The 16,314-nt window shown below is 60.7% G+C and overlaps 2 protein-coding genes across 4 annotated transcripts in view; one reads left to right on the top strand and one right to left on the bottom strand.

Moving 5' to 3' along the window:
- The window catches only part of RASAL1 (RAS protein activator like 1), a 30,356-nt gene extending 21,331 nt beyond the window's left edge, over positions 1-9,025 (top strand). For 2 of the 3 annotated variants that reach the window (XM_042910140.1, XM_042910141.1), the window contains 8 exons: positions 2,091-2,228; positions 3,056-3,197; positions 4,339-4,511; positions 5,467-5,604; positions 5,694-5,829; positions 6,595-6,715; positions 7,588-7,664; positions 7,924-9,025. In XM_042910140.1, coding sequence (XP_042766074.1) covers positions 2,091-2,228; positions 3,056-3,197; positions 4,339-4,511; positions 5,467-5,604; positions 5,694-5,829; positions 6,595-6,715; positions 7,588-7,664; positions 7,924-8,063 — 1,065 coding nt within the window. In that variant the 3' untranslated portion in view covers positions 8,064-9,025. Of the gene's footprint in view, positions 1-2,090; positions 2,229-3,055; positions 3,198-4,338; positions 4,512-5,466; positions 5,605-5,693; positions 5,830-6,594; positions 6,716-7,587; positions 7,665-7,923 lie in introns of those variants that run through there. The other variant, XR_006195149.1, reaches the window with a different exon arrangement.
- Positions 9,026-9,711: 686 nt separating this feature from the next.
- The window catches only part of DTX1 (deltex E3 ubiquitin ligase 1), a 33,276-nt gene continuing 26,673 nt past the window's right edge, over positions 9,712-16,314 (bottom strand). Inside the window, exons 3-9 of the mRNA XM_042910142.1 lie at positions 13,404-13,465; positions 12,883-13,044; positions 12,560-12,621; positions 11,918-12,076; positions 11,680-11,841; positions 11,495-11,584; positions 9,712-10,844 (exon numbers count right to left, since the gene is read on the bottom strand). Coding sequence (XP_042766076.1) covers positions 10,620-10,844; positions 11,495-11,584; positions 11,680-11,841; positions 11,918-12,076; positions 12,560-12,621; positions 12,883-13,044; positions 13,404-13,465 — 922 coding nt within the window. The 3' untranslated portion in view covers positions 9,712-10,619. The remainder of the gene's footprint in view (positions 10,845-11,494; positions 11,585-11,679; positions 11,842-11,917; positions 12,077-12,559; positions 12,622-12,882; positions 13,045-13,403; positions 13,466-16,314) is intronic.

Below are 16,314 nucleotides of genomic sequence, written 5' to 3'. Positions count from 1 at the left end.
CCGATGCGGGGCTCGAACCCCTGGATCGTGAGATCGTGACCTGAGCCAAAGTGAGTGCTCAACCGACTGAGCCACCCAGGTGCCCCAGGGGTTATTTTCTAAAGCCAACATTCTGGATTTTATGTGAGGTCGCTCATTTTTAAAACGTTGACTCCGGGGCGCCTGGGTGGCTCAGTCGGTTAAGCGTCCGACTTCGGCTCAGGTCACGATCTCGCGGTCCGCGAGTTCGAGCCCCGCGTCGGGCTCTGTGCTGACCGCTCAGAGCCTGGAGCCTACTTCCGATTCTGTGTCTCCCTCTCTCTGACCCTCCCCTGTTCATGCTCTGTCTCTCCCTGTCTCAAAAATAAATAAACGTTAAAAAAAATTAAATAAAAAGATACCCCCCCCCCAAAAAAAAAAAAATAAAAGGTTGACTCCAGTTCACCTAAAAACAAGAACAACATGACAAAACTTTGAGCCAGTTACTACGCGTTGGCGGCTGGCCTGGCCTGTGGGTTACCAGTTTGAGCTCCCCTGGTTTAATGGTCAGCGTGCCTCCCAAGGTGGCTGTTGGCCTCACTTACAAATGACATCAAATCAGGCCAGCTCTTAATGGAGCGCTGATGTAACGGAAATGTGGGCGGGGCGGGGGGTTCACTCTGCCGAATAATCTAAGACCTGCTAAATGTTGGAGAGGTAACGGCCCAGTCCCTAGAGCTTGAGTTAAGAGCCCTTGATTATGCCATACTTCTCCCCACTCTCTGCTTACAGATGGGGAAACTGAGGCCCAGAGAGGTTAAAGAGCCTTGGCCGAGGGTGGTGGACTCAAAGTTAGGCCTCTGGTCTCCCCAGCGGGGGTCCCTTCCTTCTCCTCTCAGCCTCCGCTGAGGAGTGAGCTCTCGGCCTCCAAACTGGGAGGTCGCTTGATTTACGCCCCACTTTGCCAGGCTGTCGCCTGGACTGGAGGTGCTAAGTGGGACAGAGCTGTGACGGGGGGAGGGAAGGGGAGCGGGAGGCCAGACAGCCTGGCCCTTGTGGGGAACCCAGTATCGGTGACACCCAAGTGTCCCCCGGTCCTTAGCTCCCACGGAGGGGCGGAGGCCATGGCACGGAGCAGGGACTTCCTCAGGCCCATGAGGGTGGATGGGGTCACGGAAACCCAGGGGAACCCCTTTCTCTGCCACCCTGACACCCGTTCCACCTTAAGAAAGGAGGAAGTCAAAGAGCTGATCTCGAAGACTAAACTTACCCTGGAATATGGCAGTTGAGGGGGTGGTGGCCTCGGGGGCAGCTCAGGGGTCCAGAGGAGCGGGGCTGGGGGCAGAGACCCCCCTTCCGGGCGGTGTCAGGCATCCAGCTTTAGGCAGGGTTCACCGTCAGCGCAGAGGAGACGGGGAGAGTATTGTCTCATGTGTGAATACAACCCCTAAATAAATACCGGAGCACATTTTTGGGCTAAATACAGCTGGGCAAGTGTGAAAGGTGGGTGGGGAGTGATCTGGGGAGAGCCAGAGGCACCCAGGATAAAGGCACGCCCTCTCTCTGCTGGAGCTGGAGGAACCAGCCTTGTCTGCGGGTGGGCCAGGCCCGGGACTCACACAGAGGGGCCAGCCAGACCGGGTTCTCTCCTGAGCCTCCGCTTCCTCATCCACAAAATGGGGATAATAGCACCTACCCCCTAGGACTGTCGCTGGTTCAGATCAGTCCCGACGCTCAACACAGTACCGGGGGTCGAATGCCGGAGGGTGTGATGGAGAGCTGCGTGTTCAGATCCTGCCTGGGTTCAAATCTCGGCCCTGCCACTCCCAGCTGTGTGGCCTTGGGCAAGTCACTTGGAGTCTCTGAATGTCTGCTTCCTCATCCGTGAGCGGGGAATGATGATGGTGCTTCCTCCACGGGGCTGGGCCCTTAGCACGGGGCTTGCAGTGGAGGGTCGGTATTGTTCCTCTGCTTTCCAGGGGAGGAAGCTGAGGTCCAGAGAGAAAAAGCCGTCTTGGCGGACCAGTGTGATCTCCCGGCCCATCTCCCATCCCACTTGCCCTTGCCTCAGTTTCCCCATCTGGGATGTGGGTTCTGGGGGGGCTCTTCTCACCTGTGGCTCCTCTCGGCAGGATGCGAAGTACCTGGCCATTAGTGGCTTTCTCTTCCTGCGATTCTTTGCCCCTGCCATCCTCACCCCGAAGCTGTTTGACCTCCGGGACCAGCATGCGGATCCCCAGACCAGCCGCTCCCTGCTGCTTCTTGCCAAGGTGCTGGAAAGGGAGTCCCACAGCCTGGGTGTTCTTCGCCAGGGAAAAGCACAGGAACGGAGCCGGAAGGCCAAACCTGCCGAAATGGTTTGAGACCCAGAGAAACCCGTCTGAAACACCCATTAGCCTTCCCTCCTGAGTGTGAAGGCGTTCATCCCATTATCCAACTTCTCCTCTTGGAACGAAAATTCTGCCCTTTCAGGAGGAAAGTGGGAAGCAGGCTAGTCGTCCTGTGCGCCTTAGTATGAATTAGGCCATCATTTGCGAAGTGGCCATATTTTGAAGTTCTTTTCCTTTTTAGGTTTTTTGAAAGTCGTTATTCATTTAAGCAATCTCCACAGCCAACAGGGGGCTCGAACTCACAACCCCAAGATGAAGAGTCGTGCCCTTTTTTTTTTTGTCCTTAGAGAGAGAGGGAGAAAGCACAAGTGGGGGGGGGGGGCAAAGGGAAAGGGAGAGGGAGAATCTCAAACAGTCTCCACGCCCCGTGCAGAGCCTGATGCAGGGCTTGATCTCACGCTTTTCTGACTGAGCGAGCCAGGAGCCCCATATTTTGAGGTTCTGATGGGTTCCAGAGTGTGCATGAGAGGGGTCAGGCGGTCCTGGGCGGGGGAACTGAGCTCCGGAGGGAACAGTGTAAGGGTGCTGGGGGTGCGTATCTGTCCCCAGGGAGGGGTAGGTATGACTCCAAGCAGGTGCTGCTATGAGTCTCCTTTCACTGAGCACTGATTTGGGAGTTAGGACTCGCGCGCTCCGTTCTGGGGCCACGGAAGGCCCTACCCCCTGAAGTGACCTTGGCCCTGGCGTCCCCTGCTTCTCTGTGCCAGGCTGTGCAGAGCATCGGAAACCTGGGCCAGCAGCTGGGCCAGGGCAAGGAACTGTGGATGGCCCCCCTGCACCCCTTCCTGCTGCAGAGCATCTCACGTGTGAGAGACTTCCTGGACCGGCTGGTGGATGTGGACGGGGAGGGTGAGTCCCTGTGTTTCTGCCACATCTGGCCTGTCACTCTACTTGGCCCTTGGGACCCGCCCTTGCTCTACCCCTGCCGGCCCCGGCACTGAGACTGTGGACCTGTGGGTCAGCTCGTCAGTCAGCTAACACTCCCTGGCCCCTTCTGTGCCGGGTCCCAGAGATGAACAGAGCTCAGGCCCCGTCCTCCAGGCCACCGCGGCCAGTGTGGTGGGTGGCTACCATCACGTGGTGTCGCGCGACCAAAAAATATCTATTAAGTGCTTACTGGACACCGTTCCAGGTGCCGGGGAAACGGCAGTGGACGAGACAAGAAATTCCTGCTCTCGTGGAAGTTTTATTCTCACGGGGACCACAGAATTTGAGTTAGCAAATAACATAGTGTGTTGGGGAGTAAGTAGAAAAAACAAAGGAGGGAGGGAAATGTTGGGGTGGGGGGTGGCAGGGTGAACTTTTAGGTAGGATGACCAGAAGCGGCCCCACTAGGGTACTATTAGAGCAAAGAGCCGAAGGGAGACCGAGGGCAAGCCACGAAGATCCCCGGGAAGAGTATTCCAGGCTGGGAACCGCATGTGCAAAGGCCCTGAGGTGGGGGACAGAGAGCAACAGTGAGGCGCCAATGTAGAGGAATGAATGAGGGGGAGCAAAGGAGAGGTGGGGGCCGGATTGTGTGTGGCTTCGGAAGCAGCTGGAAGGATTTGGGCCTCGATGTGGGGTGAAATGGGGCATGGGACACGTTTCGGCACAAGAGTTGGGGTGAAGTCTGTATCACGACGTGGGGCCCACGTCAAGAGACAGTTGGGTGTGAGTCACACAGGTGCACCGCGTCAGAAGGCGGGGCCCTGGTTGTGACATAGCAGGGTTCTTGTGTCTCGGCTCCCCAGGCGGCTAGATCCTGGGCCCTCCCTGGACTGACTTCATAAGACGTGCCCCCCACCCTCCCACCCCACCCCCACCCCCGCTGGCTGCCTGCCCCACTGTCTGTGGGGCTCCAGGGGAGGGCTTCTCCAGGTCGACTTTGTGCTCCCCGCCCCACCTTCAGTGACACCCCTCCTCCTGTTCATCCCCCTGCCTCCTGCTCCTGGGCGCACTGGCAGGGCAGGATATGAGGGGTTCACTGTCCCCCCTCCCCGTTTCCCAGAGGCTGGGGGCCCAGCCAGGGCCCTGGTGGCCCCCTCGGTGATTGTTCGTGAAGGTTACCTGCTGAAGCGCAAGGAGGAGCCCGCCAGCCTGGCCCCACGCTTTGCCTTCAAGAAGCGTTACTTCTGGCTCAGCGGGGAGACTCTCTCCTACTCCAGGAGTCCTGAGTGGCAGGTGGGGCCCCAGCCCGCAGTGGAGGGGTCTCCCTCACAGAGCTGCCTCTTTGTAGGCAGGGGGAAACTGAGGCCCAGGAACGGGGCAAAGACTTAGCAAGTCAAGCTCTCAGGCCAGGCTCTGCTCACGCCTTTGGGCCGGCGTGGGCCCGGGACAGGCACAGGCCCTGTACCCGCACACGCTCCCCATCAGACGTGGGCACGCACGGGACACGGACCATGCTTAACCGCCCTGAGATGTTCCCGCCCAGAGGCACGTGCCTGGCCGTGTAGGCACGCACGGGCCGACATTCGTTCACTCAGCCACTCATCAAACATTTGCTGAGCGCCTACTGTATACCACACAGCGTTCCAGGCACTGAAGTACAGCAGTACACAAGGCCCAACGTCCCTGGTCTCACGGGGTTGCCGTTCAAGTCCAGCACCAGCTGGAGCCCGTGCTGGGATGCGTTTCTTGTCCGCACGCCCATAAATGATGGCGAACGCTGGAGAGGGTGCGCAAGCATATCCTTCCTACTTTGTCCGCAAAGCACGGATTCCAGAGTTCAAATGCCTGGTTCCCAATTCTGCCTCCACTGGCTGAGTGGCCTCGGGAGGGCCAAGTGACCTCATCTGCACACAGGCTCAGCCTCAGACATTGGTGGCCGTTGACAGGCTGGAGTGCGGGAGGCACGCCCCAGCTGCTGCGCGGGTGGTTGCTCTGACGTCTGGTGATGATGGGAACTGATGCCCAGCGAGGTGGTGGCTTACCTAGAGAGTGATGGGGCAGGGCTGGGGGGGACTCGCGGCACAAGAGCGCGGACACACACACACAGATCGCAGATCACAGAGACGCAGGCTTGAGTGTCCCCCCCCCCCCCCCCCGTCCCCGTCCCCTGATGCACGCCCCCAAAGGAAAGCTGCCCCTGGGCCCCCCGCACCCCGGCCCACCCTGCAGCCACAGCCCTGTCTCCCAGATGCGCTTCTCCATCCCGGTGTCACACATCCGCGCCGTGGAGCGCGTGGACGAGAGCGCCTTTCAGCTGCCGCACGTGATGCAGGTGATGGCGCAGGACGGCGCCGGGGCACTGCGGACCACCTACCTCCAGTGCAAGGTGAGGCACCGCAAGGATGGGGACGGAGGGCGTCCCTTGGGTCCCCCTCCACCCCTGACCGCCCCCCCCCCCGCCCCGACTCCCTGCAGAATGTGAACGAGCTCAACCAGTGGCTGTCGGCCCTGCGCAAGGCCAGCGCCCCCAACCCGGACAAGCTGGCCGCCTGCCACCCGGGTGCCTTCCGCAGCTCGCGCTGGACCTGCTGCCTGCAGGCCGAGCGCTCAGGTGAGGGGGCGGGGCGGGCTCAGGTTCCGCCCTCCCCAGCCGTCAATCAGCGGGTGCCCCGCCCACACCCCCCCTACGGCGGGTTACTTAACCTTTCTGTGCGCCTCGCTCTCCTCAAGCGGGGAACAGTGGCTGCCTCCTAGGGTTGTTGTGCGGACTAAGTGTGTGTTCTCAGCACTCACAACGCCGACCGGCACCTAGGGCGCATTGCGTGTGAGAGATTTTGTAAAGCACCTTCTATGGGCCCAGCATCCGGTGGTCAAGGCTCGCTCTCAATGAAGACCGGTGGATAACCAGACAAGTGTCCCACGGTCTTATAAGTACCAAAATGAGGCTTTTGGGGCTCCAGAGACTGCCTCTGAGCCGGCCGCAGGGTTGGAGATCAAGGAGGGCTTCCTGGAGGAGGTGCTGTTGAGACATGACCTGAGAAGAGTAGGCGATAAGCAGTGAGGGTGGAGGGACTGGGATGGGGTCAGGAAGTGTCGTAGGCAGAGCAAAGCGCCCGAGCAAAGGCCTGGAGGGGGCGCGGGGAGGGCTGAAGGGTCGAGAAGGGCCTGTGGGAGGAGGCTGGAGGGAGGGGACGCTCCTGCTCTGCTGAGCCAGGGCCGTGGGGGGGGAGGGGGGGGAGGCAGCGGGGCTTGAAGGAAGTAGGAGGCGGGAAGAGTGATTTTAGACGCAGAAGGGTCTGGGCCCGGCGACCCTCTGCCCCGGGGGCTCCCGGAGGGGCGGCGGGAGGCAGTGCTGACGGCACCGTGTTCCCCTCAGCTGCCGGCTGCAGCCGCACGCACTCGGCCGTCACCCTGGGGGACTGGAGTGACCCGCTGGATCCCGACGCTGAGATCCAGATGGTGTACCGGCAGCTGCTCCTGGGGCGGGACCAGCTCAGGTGGGCGCCCCCACCCATTCCGCTTCCCCCGCGGTGACCAGCCAGGCCAGCTCCGCGCCCCCCCCACCCCCTCCCCCAACCCTCCCACGGCCTCCCCGGCTCATTTATTCATTCTTTCCCTGTGCATCAGCTGACTTCCTGGCCGGGCAGGGCGTGCGGGGCCCCAGGCAAGGCGGGGAGGCGTCCTCAGGCTGGCCCTAGTGCAGAAGTGGGTCCCGGATCTTTTACCATCCCGGGCTCCTGGGACACGGGCACAGACCGTGGATGTGCTCCTTTTCCCCCCTGGGTGGCATCACCACCGGTCAGTGGCAGAGATCTGCTCCAAGTCCTTAGAGAGCGGGTTCTGAAGCTGGCCTGACCTGGGTTCGAAGTCTGAGCCAGTCGCTTACTGGCTGTGTGATCTCGCGCCCGTGGCTTACCCTCTCTGTGCTTGTGTCTTTTCATCTGGGAGATAGGGACAGTCACAGCGCCTGCCTCTTGGACTTGTCCCGAGGGTCAAATGAGCTAATACAGGTGAAGTCTTTTTGTCGATGCCTGGTCGCAGTTAGCTTTCGGTAAATGGTAACAGTTACTATGCTGTGCAGCCTTAGGCGAGTGCTTGACCTCTCTGTGTCTCAGTGGACTGTGTAATGGAGCCAGTAGTAAGTACCTACCTCAGATACATTTGTTGGGATCGTGAGGTGAGTTAATACACGGGAAGGGCTGATAGTAGTGTCTGCACTCTGTCTTTGCTGTGATGACGACAATGGTCGCGGTGGTGGTGACGACCGGGAATCCTTAACGCCCCCTGCAACCAGCAGAGAACCTCTGGGGTAGAGAACGACATTGGGGATCAGGGACCAACCTGGTCTTTTCTCTCTTGCAACTTCCAGGATGAAATTCCAGGAGGATTTCAACATAGATACAAGCCCGGAGGCAGATACAGTGAGGGCCTCGGGGGCCAAGGAAGGTAAGGGGTCAAGGGGCTCCCTTTTCTTTGCCTTCTCGGCCGCCTCCTGCAACTTGTCAAGCACGCCCCTATTTCCTCCCCCCACCCCCGCCGACTCCCCCTTTGCCGGTCCACCAGCAGGTGCGGTGAGTGGGGAGGGTGAGTGTGTGGGTTCTTGGGGGCACAAGGCCGGTCTGGAGCCTGAAAAGCCACGGGGACTGGGCTCCGGGAGCCTGCCCTGGCCCGGCTGAGCCCCCGTGGCCCCTTGTCTCCCTCCCAGGGGCCTGTCCTGAAGCCCTGGCCCGGCAGAGAGAGGCAGCTGGCCGCCTTCTGGAGGTGCTGGCAGATCTGGACAGAGCCCACGAGGAGCTCCAGCAGCGGGAGCAGCAGAGAGCGGCCCTGGGTCCCCTGGGGCACTGAGGAGATGCCAGAGCCAGCCTGGAAGGAGGAGGAAGGAGCCATCGGGCCCCTCTCAGGGCACCCCGGCCCCTCTCGGCTGCCCTGTACCTCGTCGATGCCGCGGCGCGGACGCTTCTGGAGACCTCCCAGTCTCTGTGCCCCAAGTCCAGAACCCCAGGCACGGAAGCCCTCTGGCAGGGGGCTGGCCTTGTACTGAATGAGTCTCAGTCTCTGGGCTGAGGCAGCTGGGAGTGGACGGGAGAGAAGGAGCCTGACTCATCCGGTTCAGCTGAAAGTCTCTGCTAAACCGGACCGGCCTCCGCTCACACCGACAAGGCCGTGGCCCCGAGCTGCTGGATACAGCCGTACATGAATCCCTGATGCCCACGTGGCCTTGTTGCCCAGACAGGCACGAAAGAGGCTCAGCCCTTCCTGTTTTCACGTCTGCCGGTCTGCGTCACCTCACGGACCCTCCTGAGCCCTGCCTTGGCCGAGAGTCCTAACCGCAAGCTTCCGGAATCGGGTTCCCTTAGGAATAATGGGGGCTGGGAGCCCAGTGCGCCAGACTCAGACCCCTGGAGCCTGGGATACCTTGGGCTAGGCTCTTGTCCCCTCTTTGAGCCTCAGTTCATGCTGTATAAAATAAGGAGGGAGTGTCTAGATGTGTGGCTGTCAAACTGGGTTCCACGGAGGTGGCTCGGGAGCCAGGGAGGGGTTTCTCAGACTGTGGTCCAAAGCTCAGCCCCTAGGTTGTCTGCTAGCGATGCAGCTGCTTGGACCCCACCAGCATCTGCTGAATGAGGATCTGAGGGAGTGTGGGAGCAGGGAGCAGGATTTTTAACAAGCTTCCCAGGTGATACGGATGAACACAAGATTGGAAGATCACGGGGCCGGGAGATTTTGCATAGTAGGGTTTGAAGTGAGATTTTGAGAATGAATCACGGAGGGTAAAATGAGAACACCCACTCTGGGAAAACTGGAAAGGCTTCCAAGGACTCCTTTCTGGTTTTGTGTGACTAGAGGGTGGGACAGAAACCAAAGTATGTATGTAGGGATAAGGGGGACCAGGAAAGATGCAGCGCTATCCCGAGAGTGGCCAGCAGGTGTCGCCTGGAGCCGCAGCAGCCGCCGCAGCCACCCGGCATTCTGGGACGTTGCTGAGGCTGATTGGAAGCGTGTTGCAGATCCCGGGCTCTGTCTCTAGACAGAACCGGGCCCTCCTCCCTCCTCCTGGAGCGCTGGGGCTCCAGGAGCCGATCACGATGTCGCCCAGCTCCTCTGTGTTTTCTCCGAGGCTCTCAGCCCCCCAGCCCAAGACCCTCATTCCTAGTATTGTACCAGGCAGCTGCTGTGGGCATTGCCTTGGGCTCTGCTCGAGAAGAGCACGTTCAGCCCTGTCCTCTTGGGTACCCTCTGCCTCGGCCACCTTCACACCCGCTGCGTACCCGGGGACAAGAGAATTATGGAGCCCCTCCAACCCCAGCTGCCCAAGACTGAGAGAGGCAATGGTCCTGGGGTCATCGTTTTGTTGCAAGCTCCCCGGGAGGGTGGGCCAGAGGCCCCCCCAGGAACAGAGCCACCCACCCAGCCCCCGTCTCGGCAGGAAAGAAAACTAAGTGAGGAGGAGAAAGACCATTTATTTCTCCACCCACAGTGGGACTGGTAGGTTTTCAAAAGAGCAGTCGCTGGCGTCCCTTTAAATCTTGGCTGACTTCCACCGTGGCAGCCAATCAACAGAGGCGGAGCTGGTGAGTTGCCTGGGCAACAGGCCCCTGGTTGGCCAAGACCATCAGCCACCCCACTGCCCACTCCCAAGAAAGGGAAATGGACTCTTTGCTGTCCGGTCTGCTTTTTTAGACCCGCTGGCCTAAGCTCGGCCTCATCCAGCCTTTGGATCTCGGCGTTGGGAGCGATTTGGCGGAGAGGACAGGATGGGGAGGAAAGGAGAACAGTGCCTTTATCTGGGACAGACATAAGGCCTGGGGACGGGAGGGGAGAAGAAGGAGGCGAGAGTCCCAGAAGGATGAAGAGACACAAGCACAAAACAAGGTCCCTCTAGTCCCCCTCTCTCTGGCCTCTGCCCCTTTGCAAAACTGCTGACAAACTTCGGGTTCTACCCCTGGGCCCACAAGTGCCCATCAGTGGGTAGCAGAGGGGGGCCCCTTTCCCCCAGGCGCTTGAGCTGAATCGAGACGCGGGTGGGAGTCCACGTGGAGGATCACAGGGGTCTTCCGTCTCTTTCCCCCCAGCCCGGGGGTAAGTAGAGGCACGTGGGTGCGCGTGCGTGTGTTCAACAGGACACGTGTGTTTGCGCGAGGGGGTGGGGCTCTGTCTTTTCCGTAGGGAGGTTACTGTGGTTCCGGTGTTCTCTCCGCCACCCTCTCAGGGAGCTACGGGTCGGAGCCGGCTGGCCTGCCATCCTCCTCCCATCATTCCAACCGCCATCAGCCAAATCCCCAGGACGCTTCTGGCTCCTTCCGCGGGCTCCTGAACCCGGGCCACCAGGACGCGCCTGGCAGAGGGAGGCAAGTGCCGGACCAGGGGCAAAGCAGGAGGGAAGGTGGGCCGCCCCGGGCCTCAGGCCTTGGCTGCAGCCTCGGACACGCCCTGGGCTGTGAGCTCGGCCAGCACATTGTCTAGGTAGCTAGCGTCCGGGTAGCCGTGGCCCGTGAGGTTGGATCCAAACTCGGTCTTGTGGTGGATCTCGTTCCACACCACGGTGTCCGACTCGCCTGTGGTGTTGGACGTGCCGATGGTGAAGATGAGTCTCCGCTCCCAGGCGGTGATGAGCAGCCTCAACACCTGGGGGACAGGAGTGGGGACAGGAGGGGGGGCTGAGCGGAGGGCGCGGGCAGCCCCGCCCCTGTGGCTGGAGCCCCTCCCGCCCAGCCCCCCTCCTTCCTTGGCCGAGCTGCGGCCCTCTCACTACCTGCTAAGCCCTGCGGCATGCCCGCCCGCGGGCGCCCAGCCTGGCCGCTTCCTTCCCTAGAGGGACCCCACCCCCCCCTCCCGCCCGCAGTGAGAGCTCTTTCCAGGCTATCTGCCCGTTTCATCTGGGTCTCCAACTGAAGGCCCTCGGCTGTGTTCGGTTGACTACACAGCCATCTTGTGACTTCTTTGGCAATATTCAAAGGCCTGGGGATTTCACGTGAAAATCAGAATTTCTTGCTTCTCTTGAAAAACAAGGGAGGCAGACGATCCGTAGTGTACCAGCTGTGTGATCTTGGGCAAGTCACTTGCCCTCTCTGAGGCTAAGTTTCTTTATCTGTAAAATGGGGTCAAGACCTTGACCTCCTCAAGCTGGAAACGAGCCCAGGTGTGTGAAGCCACCTGGCGGGGCTGGACACGCACTAGGAGGTGACGGTCAGTGTCGGTGCGGGCAGGAAACAGGGACTGGGGGTGAGGGGGGTCCCCGGCCTGCTCCCACACCCCCGCACCCTCACAGCACCCACCTTCCGGCCCTTCTCGTTGTTGGGCAGGTAGCAGTGACGCGGGAAGCCTCTTGCGGTGAACTTCTTGCCTGGGTTGGGGTGCTCAGGGCCCTGTGGGGGGCGGGCAGCAGAGGCTTGAGCCACGGACAGGTGTGGGGGACCTGTGCAGGGTTCCGGGGGGGGGGGCAGAGGCACGGGGGCCTCACCTGGATGCCTGTGGGGATGTCGTAGACGATGCGGATGGTCTGGGTGTCGGCGAAGCCGGGCAGCGAGTGCGGGATGAGGTGGAACCGCATCTTCCCGGGCGGCTGGGTGCCCGTCTTCTCTCCGTAGATGGCCTTGCACGTGGGGCACTGCAGGCTGCCGTCCTGGGGCAGGGGAGGCCGGCGGTGAGGCCCCACCCCGCGGCGTCCCGGCCCCGCCCCCTGCCCCCGCGCCGCCCACCTTGTTGCCATTGGAGTACATGGCCACGAGGCACAGCAGGTGGTACATGTGGCCGCAGCGGCCCAGGCGGCCCACGAGCTCGGGTCGCACGCCCTTGTGCCGAAGCACGCCTTCGTAGCCGGATGCTGTGACCAGCCGCTCCATGCAGATGGTGCAGTCCTGACGGAGGGGGCGCAGAGGGGACACTGACGACGGGCCCCGGGCACGACACCCTCGGGTCAGCGCTGCCCCTTGGCGGGAGCCAGGCCCCAGGCCACCAAGGGTGGCGGACGGCCCCCTCTCCGGTGCCCCCTTGTCAAAGGGAGGGAGAGAGAGAGGACACCCCCATACACTGGCGGCACACGGCAGAGGTAGAGATGACCCCCCACCCCTCTCCGGGGGGATGAAGGCAAAACTTAGAACGTTGGGTGGAAAATATGGGTGCAAATAAGATTCGAAAGCCGTCAACCATCCAAAGATCGGTGAATGTGATTCTATTAAACCTAAGCGTTTCTGTCCATCAGAAGACACTGTGAAAAAGGGAGAAGGCCAAGCCCGAACTGGGGGGGACAGACTGTAACACACGGGGCCACGGGAGGAGAAGGGAGCTCAGGGGCTGGGCCCTCGGTCTGCCCAGGCCAGTACCCTCCGCTGGGGGCTCACCTCATCGGGCGGGTTCTTCACCTTCTGCATGTACCTTCGAACCACATCCTCGGGGTTCTTACCTGCAAGGACACAGCGGGTGGGCTGGAGGGTGCCCAGGGTCTCCGCCCTGAGGGCTTGGCTGGGGTGGGGGGCACAGAAGGGTTGGCAGGAGTCACATGCCAGCGGCTGATGTAATCAGAGTTGGCGGCGGAGGGGGTCAGGGGCAAGGGAGCGGAGATCAGGAGACGGAGGTGGAGGCCTAAGTCCTAAGAACAGATGGGAGTTGAGGGGTCAGGGTCAAGGGTTAGTTAGTGGGGCCAGGGTCGGCGTGGAAGGCGTACTCTTCTTGAGGTGCTTCTTCTTGGTCTTGCGGCACACCCCGGGCACGCCGGGCACGGGCTTGACATCGCTCTTGCTCACGGGCGGCGGGTGCAGGATGGGCTTGGGGGCCCGCGTCAGGCACACGGGCAGGCCGGCGGCACACAGCAGGATCCCGGTCATCCCTGGGGACGCGGCCGGGGACGGTCAGGGGGCGGAGCGCTCTCCCGGCCCCGCCCACCCAGCCCTCCCGCCGGCGGGAGGAGGCCGCAGGCCTTCCCCAGGCCCCGCCCACCTGCCCCTCCCCCGAACGTGGGGGCCCCCGGGTGGGCGGGCGGGGTGGCCCTGGGCCCCACCCCAGCTGGGAGCCGAGTGGAGCGCCTTCTGCGGGCCCCGCCTACCCCGGCGTCGCGGTCCAACGGTAGGGGGCGTTTCCTCTGGGCCCCGCCCACCAGCCTCGCCAAGGGGCGGGGCCACAGGGCAGACAGGTGGGGCTGCCTCCTCGTGGGCCCCGCCCTTCTGCCCCTCCGGGGCTGGATCTCACCTGCCAGGGCCGGATGGACGGGCCCCGTACCATTCAAGTTCTTCACCGGGAGCGCGGGGACCCTGAGGGGAGAAAAGAGGCCGCAGCTGGACTTCTGCCCCACACACCGGAAGATCCGAGGGCTCTGGTTTGGCTTCTGGACATACCTGCACCTCTGTGTCATTTAGAATATGACCGCCAGGGACATAGACATCCTTTTCTTACGGGGTGGGGTGTCATTGGGACCGCTGCCCCAGTTACAGTGGAATGAGTACTGACTCTTCCCTACTCCCTTGTGAGAGCTTGGGGGCCAACAGTTCCCTCCCACTGGCCGCTGTGCCTGAAACCCAACTCCTAGTGACGTAGCCATTCTAGCATTTCTCCAAGTTTCTTATATGGAGCACTAGTGCCTATAAAAGGTTCTGGGAAAGAAGGATTCAGGGAGCAAATGAGTTATGAAACACTTCACTGCCTCCTTGGAAATTCACAACATATATGAGCATCTTAAAGGCTCTGATAAGTCCTGCATAAGGAACTATGATTAGCAAAGATGAATCCAGGTTTTCCAAAGACATTTCACACGGAACACTTTCGTCCCCCCTCTCGAAGATCTACTGATGGCAGTTCCTGTAACTAAGGCACTGTCCCCTCCTCAGATGAAAAGGCCCCAAGAAAACATAGCCTGCCTCCCCTCTTCGCCTTCCCCCACCAAAGAGCTCTCTGGCTTTTGAAATCAGCCAGAGCTGCTCTCATATCTCAGCTTAATAAGCACTAACCGTCTGGGTGACACGCAGCCCATCAGGCACCTCTCATAAGCCCGTTTCCCATCTATAAAGCAGCACCTCGTGTTTGCCCTGAGGAGTCAATGACATTCTGCCTGTCAAGGGTCCAGCAGAATTCCTGGCACCTAATAAAGACTCTAATGGCGTTAACCACCATCATCGCCCCGTTGACGTGCAGGCCTGGCTGAAGAGTTCCACCTCCCCGCACCTCGGCCCACTGAGTCACGGAGTGTCTTCTCTTCACCTGGGAGAGGAAGCCGTGCAAGTGTTGCAGTGACGAGCCTGGGCGAGTCACTTAACCTCTGTGGCCCCTGGTCTCCCTACCTGTAAAATGGGGATAACGATACCTCACCCCCAGGGCTGTTGGGAGGGCTGACTGAGAAGATCCGCGGTGACCTGGACAGTGTGCCTGCCTGCGTCTTCGTGACTTCAGTGCTTGGACACGCAGGTGAACTACTGTCTTGCTGTCGACGGGCACAAAACGCTGGATGGATGTCTTGATGGACAGGAGTGTTCTCAAAGGCAGGGACGCCAGAGGGGCCTGGGGGGGTGTGCCAGGAAGGGACGGGGGCCGCGACAGCTGGGAAATTGCTGCAACAACCCCCTCTGCCTGGCTGCTCAGGTCTGAGCCTGGCCGGGGCTGCCTGGTCACCTGCCCCTGGCAGGCACAGAGGATACTAGGGAGCTGGCTGGGAAGCATCTTTTAGCAAATGGTATGCTTGGCAGGCTTGGGTGCAGCCGCAGTGGATCCAGAAACACACACACACACACACACACACACAGACCACCCCAGAGGCATCACGCAGACACACAAGCACGCGGACACATCCACACGCTAGGGAACACGGGCGTGGGGAGCAGATGTCAGGGTCCTTGAACACTATGGTGACCCAAGGCCACCGAACACCGCTCCTGCACGGGTGCTACTGGTAGGCGGGCACCGCGGGACCCCCAGCGCCTGGCCAATCGAGGTGTGTGTGGGGAAAGGTGCTGTGCCTCCGTTTCCCCACCTGTAATGGGCATAAAGCCTTGTGAGGGTCCAGTGAGGTGAAACACGCAAAGCTCGTAGTTTGGGGGCAGGGCTGTGAGTGGAGGACGACTTTCTCCTTCTAGCAGCCTGCTGGGAGCCCAGAGATGGGGCTGAGTTTCCATCCGACCCTCTCGGGTCTGTCATAATCCTCCAGGACCTGCCTAAAGGGTATCACCTAATCTTACACCTCCCCATACTCTTCCAGGAAAGCAAAGAGGCACGTACCTCAAGCTTCTTCTCTTCCCTGCCCTGTCCTTCAAAAGAGTTCTAGTGTAGACACTCTGTTAAGGTCCTCGATATATTTAGGTCTCCCCGACCTCCTTCCTTCCCCTTCCATCTCATGGAAAAAAATCCTTTTCTCCAGGGCTATCTGTAAAACGGGGGGCGCGGACAATATGTAGCGTGCAAAGCACTACTCCTTATCGCCCACCTGCAGCAGACATCACTAATCCATCACTGCACGCTCTCAAGCTGAGCAGAATCCTTCAGGTCAGGACGGCCCCTACCGATCAGTGAGGACAGTTCGCTACCCGAGGTTTACCTCACGCCCAATGTCTGGTCCAGCTCATGCCCCTGGTCTTGCTGAGTCTTTGGCCTGGGAGTTAGGGAGCGGGGGGGGTGGGGAGTGCTCAGAAAGGGAAGGTTTTAAAAATCTCAGCTGCCCTACAATTCCTGACACCCCTTAAAAACCACAGGGCTCGATTTACAAAAATGAGACTTGTTCCCAAGAAGAAGGTTGTGAGTAGGCTGTGACGGGGGGGGGGGGGGGGGCTGTTTTTTTTATTTACTCATCAAGAGCTGGGGAACAGTCTCAAGGCAGCCCCCAGCCTCTCTTGATGTGCAGGCCCCCCTGAGAGAACCCAGGGTAGCAGGGTTCCCACGATGCCCGAGCGTGGGAGCCACCCGGGGCCTCCTTTTGATGTGGGATGCGCTGTTTCCTCCCAGTCAGCAAGAACATCCTTCTGTCCTGGACAAGAGTCTGCTGCCCGCAGGCCTCCCGGAAGGGGGGTCGGCCCGCACGCTGCGCTCCACCCTCTCGGGGCCCAGCCTGGCAAAGGGTAGGAGGAAGCCGTCAGCACCCCCTTGAGATCTGCTCTGACCAGGAGCCAGGCCTGGCCAC

The sequence above is a fragment of the Panthera leo genome, chromosome D3 (assembly GCF_018350215.1).
Source record: "Panthera leo isolate Ple1 chromosome D3, P.leo_Ple1_pat1.1, whole genome shotgun sequence".
NCBI classification, from domain to species: Eukaryota; Metazoa; Chordata; class Mammalia; order Carnivora; family Felidae; genus Panthera; species Panthera leo.
Note: the sequence above shows the minus strand (reverse complement) of the source record. Positions and strands in the feature narration are given on the sequence as shown.